The sequence below is a fragment of the Arvicanthis niloticus genome, chromosome 17, assembly GCF_011762505.2.
Source record: "Arvicanthis niloticus isolate mArvNil1 chromosome 17, mArvNil1.pat.X, whole genome shotgun sequence".
Classification (NCBI taxonomy): domain Eukaryota; kingdom Metazoa; phylum Chordata; class Mammalia; order Rodentia; family Muridae; genus Arvicanthis; species Arvicanthis niloticus.
Window position 1 is genome coordinate 56,292,823 of NC_047674.1, and position 13,969 is coordinate 56,306,791.

A 13,969-nucleotide genomic window follows, 5' to 3' on the forward strand; every position below is an offset into this window, starting at 1 on the left:
GCATTGTTCTTCTCCACTTGTTTATCTACTCCATCATCTTCTTAAACCCAGACTTGTGGGCATTTTATAATATATAAATATAACATATGACTATAAACATCAGTTATTTTATTGCTACACTGTCCCAGCCTGGGTCACCCTTTCTTCCAGACATTTTTGCATATGAGCTGTTAACATGAGATAATTTTTCTTGTTTTCACTCACCCACTCATATGTCCCTTCAACATGGTCATGAATTCCCCTGCTTCCTTTCTCACCCCTAAGAGGCCCCTCCCTCTAGCCTTCCCTTCTGACAATTCTTCCTCATTGTTCTTTACCTCTCAGTAGCCCCACTCCTCTTTTCCAGGGACCATCCTTACAGTCTGGCATTGGAGTCTGGTGGCTCACATACCTTCCAGGATGACAACACACTGGAGGTGAGGGCCCTGACTTATCTTAGGGATGGGGATTCCCAGGACTCTGGCCACACCTCTAGGGACCTTTGACCTTTCTCAGGAAGAAACAAAAGAGGAAAGGACCTCTTACTTCCCCCTTTTTTGTAGCAACAATGGAGGAGTGTGATTGGTGTGGAGTGGCTGAGATGGGGAGAGGATGAGCAGGGGTGAAGTGTGAGGGCCACAGATGGACCCTGCAGCTTGCAGTTCCCGGTGCAGGTCTGGCTATTGTTCCTCTTATGGGTCCATAAGCCCGCCTTCCTAGGCTGGCCACTTCCCCAACCAAAGCTCCCGTCTTCCTTGGTTCTTACATCTCACAGATGCTGAGACTTAGGGGAAGACTCCTGCCTAGTTCAGAGGCCTCCTCTTTTTCTCCTCTTGTTCACTGACAGAGTCTGGACTGGTATGGCCTGGAGGTGCTCACATCTGCTGCCCGTCCCTGTGCTGCTGGTGCTCCTGGCCTCAGGTGAGATGATTCAGGTTATAAGGGGTTGAGAGATGGGATAGAAGGACGACAAGGGCTGGGCAGGAACCAGACTGACCCCGTGACCAGGGCTGGCTTTGGGACCATGTTCTGTGTTTGGGTGTTGGAAGCCATTGTATTGGCTTCCCTAGTCCCAGAAACAAATGTATACAGCTGAGACTCTGACCTCTGACCTCTGACCTCTGACCTGACGGTTTGTCATCCAGATGTCTGGGCATCCACAGTTATATCTGAGGAGCTTCATGGAATGGTAGGACAGAGCCTCTCCGTGCAGTGCAAGTACACGTCCAAGGAGGGGCCTTATGTGCTGAAAACGTGGTGTCGGCAAACATCCCCAAATAGATGTAGGAGAGTGATCACTACCTCTGAGCCTCGGAAAGCAGTCAGGGAATTACGGCACACGATCTGGGATGATCCTGAAGCTGGCTTCTTCAACATCACCATGACTCAGCTAACAGAGGAGGACTCGGCGTTCTACTGGTGTGGTTTATTTAGTCCTTCCCTCCATAAAGTAACCGTTCTCAGAGACATCAGCCTGGTGGTGTCTCCAGGTAAGGCCTTTCTTAGAGATACAACCCCCTTCCAGGGACCAAGCACAATATAGATCCCTGATCCTTTCCTTCTCTTTGTGATCCCTAATCTTGACACCTGATTTGACTGATTTCAGTCTCTGTCATGCCTGGCTCTGCATTGAGAAAGAATGTTTAAGTTTCATGGGGTAGGCACCTCGAGTCTCTCTCCAACTCTTATTTAGTTTACACTAGCATTGTGCGACTTTAATCCCAACATTTGCGAGGCATAGGCAGGTAGATCTGAGTTTGAGGCCGGCCTAGTCTAAATAGTGAGGTCCAGGCCAGCCAGAACTACATAGTAAGACTTTGTCTCAAAAAAAATGTTGGAATGTTTTTATTTTAAATTATGAGCACTTAAGTGCACATGCCACATGTGTACCAGTGCCCATGGAAACCAAAGACTAGGATCTCTTGCAGCTAGAGTCACAAGTTGCTGGGAACCACTCAGTGTGGATGCTGGGAACCAAACTCAGATCCTTTGCAAGAGCCTCTGGGTGCTCAATGGCTGAGCTACCTCTCCAGTCCTCCTACCCACTTTCTTACTTAGGCACACCTGTGCAGACCTGAGGTACAAATTCCTACTGGCCCAAGGGCTCCTGGGATCTTTCTTGCCAGGGGCCAAGCCTGGCATGGTCCTCTGTTTTGTTCTTGATTCCCCTTGAGGCAGCAGAGGGGAAAGAGTATCGGTCGGAGGGTAAGACTTTTGTCTTACGAGATATTTAGAGTTTTGCTGTATAATAATAAAAAGTTTACTTATCTAAGTCTAAGTTACTTTGCTACTGTAGCTGACCTGCCTTCTGTGTCTTCTGAGGCCAGAAACTGCAGTCTCTGGCATTTAGCTCCTCCTCCTAAAACAACAGGAGATTAAGTAAAGGGTTAATTGCTACAAACTTTTCCTTTTTCCCAGATGCCTCTCATTTGTCAGGTTAGGGGGAAGTTTGGATCAATAAACTGTGATTGAACCAGGAGAAGAGAATCATGCTCACGGAAGGAAAAACTTTTACATAAGAAAATACGCATAAACTCATATAAATTCATACAGATTCACACATGCATATTTATACATTTCCATTCAAATCAGTTGGGTCCAGGTTTCATACATTCTCACAATTGCGTCCTTACACACATCCATACTTACATATGCATTTGGAGCAAAGGAGCAAGCACCAGTGCAGAAAGAACTCACTCATTCTGGGTGAAAAACGAGCTCCAATCTTTATTGTACAGAGAAAGAAAAAGCTTTTACCCTTTTAATGCTAAATGCATTAAACCCACGTTTTAAAGAAGAAAGCTTTGTTCCTCTTAATAAGACTAAGCCTGCCTGTTCTTTCCCATGGTAAGGAGCAGCCTCTTAAGGAGCAGCTTCTTATTTCCTCTTTTCTTCTGCACTCTGCACATTGCTCTCTTAGTTTTTTATGTTACCTAGAGTTTCTAAGTTATTCTGCTCTGCATTCTCCTTTTAATCTTGCACTCTCTTCTTGCTCTGATGTCACAGTAATGCTCTTACTCTCAATGCCTTTTCTCCAATGCTATGTCTTTACTTCAAGTTCTTATTAAGTTCAGTTCTGTCTAAAAAGTTCTCTTGTGTGTTGACTAAAAATTTGTCCTCAGTTCTGTTCTAAAAAGTTCTGTTCAGATCATGTCTAAAAAATGTTCTGTCTAAAAGTTCTCCCCAGCTCAGCTCTGACTCTTCACTCTGTCCTCAGCACTTAAGCGTCTTTCAGAATACATAATCACATGGTAAAAAGTTCATCACAAGTTTACACATAAGTTCAAATCATAAATCGAAATAGAAGTTTACAACAGAGAATGTTTACATGCAAATTCATTAGGAGTAATCATCTGGCTAAACACCTGACACAGCTCCACAGGTTCATAGAGAATTAAAACCCATAACTAAGTTAGTTATTAGTAAAGTTTTGTATAGATAAACCCAGTCACTATTTTATCTTCTGCCCTAGTACCTATAATAAATCATTTATTCCCTGTTTATAACTTTTGGCTAATGGTTTTACAACCTCTTGAAAGGTGCTCTGAGGAGTAGAATGTCTGTAGCAATTAACTGGTGATAGATACTAAAGACTGGCAGAGTTCTAATTGCAATTTTGGCTATCAGAAAGAAGTTAATAGTGTTATTAAAACAGCTTAATAATTATTATAAATTTAGGATTTCTTATAGGATCATCATTGAGGATAAAGAAATCATCTACTTTTCTATATAGCATTACTACAAGACAGTACATCTTTGTTGTTCTGCAGAATTCTGCTCAAAAGAGTGGGCTAATACCTAGTGATTGTTATACATGTGATAATAACAGGAAAAGCACATTAATATCAAGAATCTTTCCTAAAATGATTTTCTCTTGGGCCTTGCCTACTGGAGTTCCATCATAAATTTTAAACTAAGGTGAAGTCATCTCAAGAAGATTACCTGCTAGTCATTAGCTAGTTGGCTCCTAACAGATGCTCTAAGCCCCCCTATATCCTGTCGCTGTTTAGGTGTCAGACTTTATTTTCCCTTCAGGACCCCACACAGTCATCTTCTCTTTTTCTCTTATAGCCTTGCCCACTCTTCCTCCATCTGGCTGCAAACAAAGATGAGTAAGTTATTGAGGAGGAAAGAGTTATGGTCGGGCAGGTCGAGGAGCATGGGACTCAGAAGGGCACTCCCCTTGGGTGGATACCCTAGAAACTAAGCAATGAGGGAGTTCCACTCAGGGCTTCAGATATAAAGAAATCAAGTGTGCTATCAGGTCTACCACAACCCACTTCCCCCTGGAAGGCCAGATTTGATTTCTGCTATACATAATGCTCTCCTGCCAATCTGAGCAGCCGCCAAAACCAAACCAAACAACAACAACCAAATGGCCAAGAAAACCCTCAACATCACTGCCTGCCAGGGAAACATGAATGAAAACCATTGTGAGATATCATATCACTCTGTAAAAATCACCCTTCCCCAAAAGACAAACAATAACAGGTGCTGGGGAAGACTCGGAGAAAGCCTTATGTGTAGCCATTTGTAAATGTAAATTAGCACAGTTGTCATTGTGACAACAGCCTGGAACTACTACTATGTGTCTTACCAGCCTATGGTCCTGGTTCTTGGGAAGTGGAGACTGGTAGATCACAAGTTCACCATCTTGAGCTATGAAGAAATTTTGAGTCCAGCCTGGGCTACAAGGAACCCTGACTGAAAAAAAAAATGCTAGCCAGTATGGTGGTGCAAGCCTTTAATCCCAGCACTCAGGAGACAGAGGCAGATGGATCTCTGTGAGTCTGAGGCTACCCTGGTCTACCAAGGGAGTTCTGGGCAAGTGAGAGCTACATAGTGAGACCCTGTCTCAAAACTACCAATCAACAATAACAAAACCCTGATTTGATAGACATTGGACTAGATTAGTGGTTACCAGAAGCTGAGGAAGGAGCCAGGAAGAGTGAGGGTGAGGCTTGGCTGAAGACTATTGAGTGACATGAAGGGGACAGAAATTCTAATGCTGTGCTGCACAGACTTCTGATAACAATAATGTGCTATTTGCTTCTGATTATTAAAAATGTAGAATATTTATTTATCTTATTTTACACATATGCATGTTTTGCCTGCATGTAGAACTGTGTAACACATATGTTTGGTGCCCATGGAGGCCAGAGGAGGATCTGGGTCCTCTGGAGCTGAAGTTATGGATGGTTGTGAGCCACTGTGTGGGTGCTGGGAATCAAAGGCTGGTCTTATAGGTCCTATCTATATGTACTATATGTCCTACCAGTAGGACTGGTATATATGGGACTATATTTCTATATGTTCTATCATCTGTCTGACTGTCTGTCTGTCTATCTATCTATCTTATTGTCCTATATCTACAAGAGCAGCTAGTGCTTTAACCATCTCTCTAGCCTCTGCCTGCTTTTAAAAGGCTATAAAAAGGATTTTAAATGGTTTTACCATGAAGAAATTATAAATGTCAAGTACACAGCTAACTTCGGTTTGAACGTCATGCCATATGTACAACATATATTGAAACAGTAAATGGCATAGCATAGATGTATGAAATCCTCTTTTAAATTTATAATTATATTAATGATGATAATAAGAATTATTCTTACTATTGCTATTATTATTGTATGCACTAGGGCATAGGCCATAGTACACATGTGGGACCAGAGGACAACTTTTGGGAGTTGCCTCTTTCCTTCCACTGTGGGTTCTAAGGCTCAAAGTCAGGTCATCGGATTATCTCAGCAGCCCATAAATATGTAAGTCTTAGGTTAAAGATTTTAGACCCAGTCAACTCTGAGTCTCCTGCATCTTTCAGAGATTAGTGTCCAGATTTCATTCACCCTTTTATGCATAGTTATCTTCTCTTTTCTTCTCTAGCCTCATCAACTCTTCCTTCACAGACGATTGCTTGGCTCCCAGAAAGCAACGGTAGGTTTGCCGGGAGGAAAGGGGGCTAGCCAGGCAGTTTGGGTAAGGATACGGGAGGCCTGCCTCTATGGTTGATGCCTTATATATGTAAACAAATTAAGTATAAAGATTTTAGGTGCAGGTAGTCCTGGCCTGAGGGACAGTGGGGTGTGCTTCCATCTAACCTTTCTCTACTTCCTCTCATGCTCTTGGGACCCATTCTTGGTCTCCATCCTGGTCCTCTAAGCAGCCACCATCTTTACGTCCTTCTTAGTTCTGACCACCTCTCCTGAGGAGATCACTGACCCTTCCATCAATGGCTCTGAGCACAGGTGAGTCGGGATGTCTTTAGAGGGAAGAGTCCTGGGAGATGCCCAGGGAGCTCCTGTAGGGAAGGATCGTCCTCAGGATGGCTGGGCATCGAGCTCTTCAGAGGCACTCCCAGGTCCAGACAGACATGGAAGTGGAGAAAGAAGAAATGGAGCCTGGAGAGCAGGTCCTACATATTGGAAGAGCTGTCGAAAAGGCAGGGAGGAACAGAATGAGTCTGAATCTCTATAAAGAAGGATGAAAAGGAAGAGATATGTGAAGAAAGAATCAATATAAGTTTCACAGAATTGTAAGAAAAGGAAAGCTCTCAGATAACAAAGACTCACAGAAGGCTGGGGAGTTGGCTCCGTGATCAGTGTTTGCTGTATGAGCAGTGAGCATGAACGTCCGAATTTAGGTCCCCGACACCCACATAAAAAGCTGGGTATGGCAGATCTAGATCTGGAATCCCAGTGCTGGGAGGCAGAGACAGGCAGGTCTCACAGGCTCAGTGGCCAGCCAGCAGACTCTCCAACCAGTGAGCTTTAGGTTAAGTGAAAGACCTTGTGTCAAAAAAGTAGAGAAAGAATATGTATATGTATATGTATATGTATCAGTGCTTGATCTCTCTCTTTCATTTTATCCCTCCATCCTTCTCTTCTTCCTTATCCCTCTCTCTCTCCTTATCTCTCTCACTTACCCATATAAAGACATTGTCAAGAGAGAGAGAGAGAGAGAGAGAGAGAGAGACAGAGAAATAGGAACCATTCCCACAGACACAGACAGGCAGATGGACATCTGTAGACCCAGTTCCTGATTTGAGAATATCAAGACCAGAACATTCTGGAAACTTAAAGATTATCTACAAAAGAACAAGAATGAGATTTCATATCAAATGTAATGAGATAGCTGAAGCCATCAGACACCCACACACCCATGAGTAAAAAAAAGATGGTGAGATTGCAAAACATTAAGAGGATTTTTTTTAATGAAGACCATAAAAACCTGTACATGTTTCTTTGAAAAGTTTTAACACAGTAGATATACTGTTGTCACGACCAAGATAATATATACAAACACTCAGCATTGGGGAGGTAGGGGCAGGTGGATCTCTGTGAGACCAAGACCAGCCTGGATGACAGAGCAACTTCTAAGGTCAGGGCTATACAATGTACAAGCTCTGAAAACCAGCAACAAACAGAAACAGAAAAAAAAAACAAAAAAAAAAAACTCAACAGACTTCTCCAAATCCAATAAACAATCAAGCAACAACAAAAGCAGAAACAAGAAATGCCCCCAGAATCAAGCAACCATTAAGTCTCATTAAAAAGTTAGGCAAGGTTGTCAGATGCAAGATCAACAAAGATCATGCCAGGGGTTTAATTTCCAGCACTCCCAACAGGCTATAACTCTACTTCTGGCCTCTGTGGGCATGCATATGGTGCACATACATATTTGCAGCCCAAACATTCGTACGAAACATAAAATAAAAGTAAATAAACAAATAGTTACCTTTGAGAACAGTGCAGTACAGGTACAGGAAGTGAGCCTGTCATGGCCGTACTCATGCCTGTAATCCCTGTACTGAGAGGTGGAGACCAGGGGATCCGGAGGTAAAGGTCATCCTGCCCCACATAGAGAGTATGAGGATGGCCTGAGCTATATAAATCTCTATCTTAAAAAAAAAAAAGATGGAGGACCCTAATGAGAAGGACAGAGGATCAAGTGGGAGTATGTAAACAGATCTGTGGAAATGCAGGGACAGATTATAACGTATAGTGATATCCATAAACAGTGGGGGCAAGTTCCCGTTATTTGGAAGACTAGCTATATAATTTAACCGGGCCTTCTGCTACTATACACAATGCTGAACCCTGGGCAGATTAAAATTGTGTAACTATGAAAAATAAACTTCAGTTAATTTTTTAAAAGACATGGCTGGGTGTGGTGGTGCATGCCTTTAATCCCAGCACTCCAGAGGAAGAGACGGGGATTTCTGTGAGCTTGAGGCTAGACTGGTCTCCATAACAAGTTCCAGGATAGACAGCACTACATAATGAGACCCTGTCTCAAAAAAACAAAAGAAATAAAGAAATAGTGAATATCTGGGTGAAGAGGAGGAGACTTTTTTATTTTTTACAGAAAACATTAAAAACATACATCATGGGGGTTAAGTTAAACAAATTACATGAAGGAGGGAAGGATTGTACTCAACAAGCAACATTGTGGGAAACGTTCGCAAGCAGATGAGAGACTGAAAAAAATTAATTAAAAGGCAAACACGGCAGGGCAGTTATGGTCCTCAAATGGGAAAAAATGGCCAATCCAGTGGGACCAGGCAGACAACAAGGACGATGACAGAAAATCTAAAAGGCAAACTCGTGTACTCACATGTGTCAGTAAGTAAGATCATCAGGAAGCACCACGTCACACCTTCACAGTGAGCAAGGTGGTTAGACATTTGGAAGGAGTAGAGAAGTTGAAGACTCAGGTCCCCTGAAGTGTCTGTGATCTCCTCACTGGCCTGCTGAGCTCTGGTCCTGGGTGGGACAGCCTCTTCCCAGCAGATCAGTGTGTGGACCAGCTTGATGGCTTCTTATCTAATGAAGTGAGGCGGTTCCTTCTCCCAGCTCAGTTCAGATCCCCAGCCAGAGGTTTTGACCCTTCCAATTGGGTGTCTTATAAGTTGGTTTCCTCTCGGGCCCAGGGACCCCAGAGCTCCATTCCAGATTGTGTTCATTGTCCCTTCAGAGCCTAGGGTGGGTCAGTATGCACATAAACTCTGGATACAAGGAGATGGCTTAGGATCACACAGGAGCAGGTGACATCCCAACCCAGGCTTCTCTATCTGCTTCCTACCTCCAGAAACCAAAGTTCTTCCTCTCCTGGCTGGACCTCCCCGGGACTTCTGATCTCTGTGCAATATGGCCTCCTCCTGCTGAAGGGCCTGATGCTGTCAGTTTTCTGTGTGCTCCTTTGCTGGAGGCGTGGCCAGGTGAGTGGCCTGACTGGGGTGGGGCTGCTCTGTAGGGTCTGCCCAGTGATCTATGACAACCATAATTTCAGTTTCAAGTGGGTATGTTTATTAAGTATGCAGCAAGCCAAAGTAAAAACACAAACACCAAATAGCAGAGAAATAGCAAACTATCATAAAACAAGGCACTTAAAACATCCGGCAAAAAAGGGAAGGAAGCCCCACTGAGGCACTAGTGGGAGTTTCCAAGAGACAGAGTCCCTGGCAGAGCCATCTCCCCTTGGGCGAGGCTTCAACAGAAGAACAAGGAAACAAACAGGGCAGATATAGACACCATCAAATCAACCGGGGAAGTTGAAGCAGCCAGCTGGGTCCCAGATGAGACTTGCCTTCATGGATGAGCTTCCCATGGCTGGAATTCCAGCTTCTCTGACTCTACACTTTCATACCATGTGGTAAACAATAGTAACTTCTGCTGGAGACATTAATCTGGTGGTTTGAACAGGAATGGCCCATGTAGACTCGTGTTTGAATGTTTGGCCCGTAGGGAGTGGCACTATTAGGAGGTGTGGCATTTTTGGAGGAAGTGTGTCACTGTGGGGGTGGGCTTTGAGGTCTCCTATGCTCAAGTTAACACCCAGTGTGGCATACAGTCTCTTTCTGCTGCTTGCCAATCAAGATGTAGCGCTCTCAGCTTCTCTAGCATCCTGTCTGCCTGAATGCTGCCATGCTTCCCTGGGAAGACAATAATGGAGTAGACCTCTGAAACTGTAAGCTAGCCCCAGTGAAATGTTATCCTTTACATATGAGGCTCTTCACAGCAATAAAACCCTGACTAAGATCATAACCTTCAGGCTGTTCACAGAAGCATGGTGTTTTCAGCCGTGGCTGGTTTTACTGTTCTCTTCCTCCCTGTTTAAGGTTAGGTCCCCCCATTCCCAGACAAGAGGCTTGGAGGGCACTTTGCAACAAACCTGTTATCTCAGTAGAGCATGATGGAGTCTTACTTCCAGAGGCAGCTCCACAGGAAGCTCAAACAGCAGAGCATGTGTATATATGAATGTAACACACATCACAGGAGCAGTAGAGCCAGGGTCACAACTCTCCCAGTTCCAGAAGATAGATGGGTACAATCTTAGCAGAGATAAACAGAAAGCATCCTCTGAGAGGAGAGAGGCCTAGGGCCCTTGTTGGAAATCTCTCTTCCAGGTTTTTGTTTGTTTGTTTGTTTTTCAGAAGGTGCCTGAGGACGGCCTCCAGAGGAAGGAAAGAGGAAGAACATATCAGAGAGCAGTCCTGGGGCAAGAGAAGGTGACACAGAGAGGCTATATTTAGTAAGTTTCTCCTTCCTTCCCCAGAGTCGTGAGTACGCGGCAGAAACAGATATGATGGAGCTTTCAAAATTACCTCACATCTCGAAGTCCTTGGGCAACGTTTAGCTACATCTCGGAGTGTGAGAAGAAAGCTAACCATTTCTAAGGCTACCGAGGAAGCACAGCAGTCCCCACCTCAGCTCTACCGAAGCCATCAGGCAAGCCCATGGGAGACAACCACCAGACCCGCACCTCAAACGGCCAGGGCTGTCACTCCAGTATCCAGCACCCTCAGCACCACACACCCCTGTAGCCCAGACCTCCCCAAAGCTGACCAACCACGGAAAGTTCATCTGCAACAGTCATCTCATGTACCTTCCCAGAACCCCACCCCTGAGCCGTTCTCATTTTCTCTCCTGCCTCCGTTCGCATCACATGACTCACAGGCTGTTTCCCAAGTGAGCTCCTCACAAGGCCTGCGCCTGTCCACTGGACTGAAGTCCACATTCTTGGTTTGCATCAGAGCAGAACCAGGTGACACCGTTTCCCCTGGGCTTCTTCTCCTCTAACTCGAGATTTTCTAAAATAAGGGGGAAATGACTTAAATCCTAACACGGGGAACTAAGAAAGGCTGTGCGCTGTGGACCACAACTGTCAAGAAGTTAAAGGGAAAAAAAGAGTTTCAAACCGGACCCCTCACGTAGTCACACATCAGAGGTGACCGCCAGGGGTCAGTATTGTGCTGGTTTAGCCAGTGACTCAATTTCATCTGCACAGAGAAAGACTGCTTATGCAAAGAGGATTTTTGGCTGCTGCTGGTGGCGGTGGGAATCGTTTAGGGAACAAAAAGAATGTTACATTTGTAAAACAGGAAGAGGCCAGAGTGATGTTCAACCCATGTGACGTTCAGTAGAGCCTGGATACTGGCATTCAGCGTGGATGTGGTCATGCACTATTGACAACAAGCTGAATGTAACCAAAGCCTTGTAGCCATGAAAAGGCCACTATGAAGGGAGCACACTTTATTCTCCCTTTTTTGTTATGTGTAGGAGAATAATATAGATGTTTCTTCACAAATATCTCATACCACATGATTGCCACCTATCTGAGCACCACATGATGCTATCTGTGCACACACTTTTGTTCCATTTCTCCTTTGAAGTGGAGATTTCTGGTTTCTTTGTAAACTTAGTTGTGTCACATGATGTTTTCCTGGAAGCTGTCTTGGGACAGGATGTTTTGCTGAAGCAGACACACGAGAGGATGTGTGGTGTTTGGAATGAGTATAAATGAAACCCCACCAACAGTGAGAGGTTGCTCTTGCCCTGCAACACTTCTCTGGACTGGGCTGTGTGCTGTGTGCCGTGTGCCGTGTGCTGTACTGGGCTGTGCTGGGCTGCATTGGGCTTCACTTTGTAGAGAGAAATGCACCACAATACTTCTTGTGGTATTCTGTGTTGCCAATTCAGCAGAACCTTGTGGTTTCTGCTGGATAGAGCTGCTGCTACTGGTTCATGTTTGGTGTTTGCTATTGGATTGGTGTGGCTGCTTGTATTATGTTAATTTGGGTCCCCAAAATTGTTTGTACGAGAATCTGCATGTTCGAATGTAAGACACTGAGGGGCCCTGCCCCCTGTTGGTTCTGATTGGTAACGTTGCTGGCAGCCAATGGCTGGGCAGGGCAGACAGAGGTGAGACCTTTAGGAGGGACCAAGGGAGAGAGAAAGATCTGCAATGCTGGGAGGAGAGGAGAGACACCAAGCAGGAAAGAGAGCATACCAGTCCTGTAGGAGTTGGGAGGAGAGTGGCCCAAGAGGGCTGCCCATCTGAGTCCAGGGCAGCAAAGATGGAACATAGATTTTAGTAAGTAATAACTTGGGAATAAAGGAGAGAGGTAGATTAGCCACGTGGAGGTGGCTCAGCCATTGAGCTGCTTTAGGCACATCAAAATATAAAGGCTGTGTGTGTCTCTCTCTCATTCGGGAACCCAGAGCATTGTGGTGGGTAGCAAGGAATGCCACCGCCTCTGTCACTGCCACTGCCACCGCCGCTGCAGGGATCAATTTGAGTATATAATTGGCTATTACAACTACTGGACTGTTGGTATCCTAACAACAAAGAGTGAATCACTGTGGGAGTTGGGAAGGCAAGGGATCATTGAACCAATCAAATACAGGTTGTACAGCTTGAGGGTAATAACATCTGATTAATCTAGATAGACATTATGTTTTCCTTACTAACATGTAACTTTTAGCTATTTGACTTTGGCAAAAGAGTTCATCTGTAGCTGGAAGGTTTGGATCTGTCTTCTGTCTCAGCGTGTGTCTCTGCATTTTGGCATGTGTCTTTGGATCTCAGCATGTGTCTCTGGAGTTCAGCTTGTGTCTGGAGTCTTCAGTCAGATGGTGTCTGGAAGAAGGCAGCTTGGCATCCCAGGCAGGTTCCAGGAGATGGCGCTGTCTTCGCTGGACTTGTGGTAGTACCTATAGGATAATTACAACAGGAAAGCAGCACCCCGGCAGGGGGATGTCTGTAAAGGGTGGGTAGCCAGTATTAAGTTACTCTGGAGCATGCACGTCATGGTCTGTCGTTAAGATCCTAGAAAAGTAAAGGTGTTTGAGGAAATTTTAGTCTTAGAAGGTACCTTTGAGTGTGTTTTGGATGACTGAGGAAGAAAAACATCATGTTAATTATGTATCTGGGATAGGCAGCAACAGTTTGTCTGTAAAAGGAAACTAGTTGTTAATTAGGGATTGAAAAATGGTGATCAGCATGTTGATTCGACCTGTGAAAGTAGATTAGATGACTTTAGAACCTTAAAGAAGTCTCAAAAAGTTGAAAAAAAAAATGTTGGACATGAATCACAAGTGTTAGAAAAGGAAACATTTAAACAAAAAGTGAAAAATTTTGGGTTGAAAAGCACAAACATTGTTGCAAGTATTTCTGTTAGGGAGAAAAGGAAATGTTTAAATAAAAACCAAGAAAATTCTGGGTTGAAAGCACTGAATTTTTGTCGCAGGTATTCATATTAAGGAGAAAAACATTAATGGCGGGTTTAGAAGCAGTGGGGGAGGGGCTTACACTGCCATGTGGCATCTGGGTGCTCTAGCGGAATACTCCCCATTTGTTTTTCTTAGAAATCCTAACTGTCGAGGAAGAGAAGAAAGGCCAACCTTGAAGAAAGTTCAAAGCAAGAAACATAGGGGCTTGGTAGGGGAGTCAGAGTCAGAAGGAGTGAGTTTCTGTGTAAGAGACTGGGCCATGGGAGAGAGAAGCTGTATGGGAGCCGGCAGCTCCTGGGAGCAGCTAGCAGGCGGAGCACAGTTTTTCTAGGCTCACTCTGGTGTTTTTTAGCCACGAGAAAGAAAACTGTCTCAAAAGGAAAAGGCACCTAAGGGGAGAAGTCACAGGCGCTGCTTCAGGCAAACAGTTGAACTAAGCGGCTGCAGCCCGTTGCAAATGATGGGGGGTGGGGGGG

At 44.6% G+C, this 13,969-nt stretch overlaps 1 protein-coding gene across 2 annotated transcripts; it reads left to right on the forward strand.

Moving 5' to 3' along the window:
- The first annotated feature begins 231 nt into the window (after positions 1 to 231).
- Positions 232 to 13,883, forward strand: Treml4 (triggering receptor expressed on myeloid cells like 4). Of its 2 annotated transcripts, none has more exons than XM_076915355.1 (6): positions 232 to 900; positions 1,125 to 1,469; positions 5,866 to 5,916; positions 6,146 to 6,227; positions 9,070 to 9,199; positions 10,415 to 13,883. In XM_076915355.1, exons 1-6 carry the CDS (start codon positions 840 to 842, stop codon positions 10,511 to 10,513), a joined length of 768 nt encoding a protein of 255 aa, XP_076771470.1. In that variant the 5' UTR covers positions 232 to 839; the 3' UTR covers positions 10,514 to 13,883. The 2 variants fall into 2 exon arrangements, with proteins under 2 accessions (XP_076771470.1, XP_034377798.1); XM_034521907.2 differs by having other exon boundaries at positions 10,537 to 13,882.
- The last annotated feature ends 86 nt before the right edge of the window (positions 13,884 to 13,969 follow it).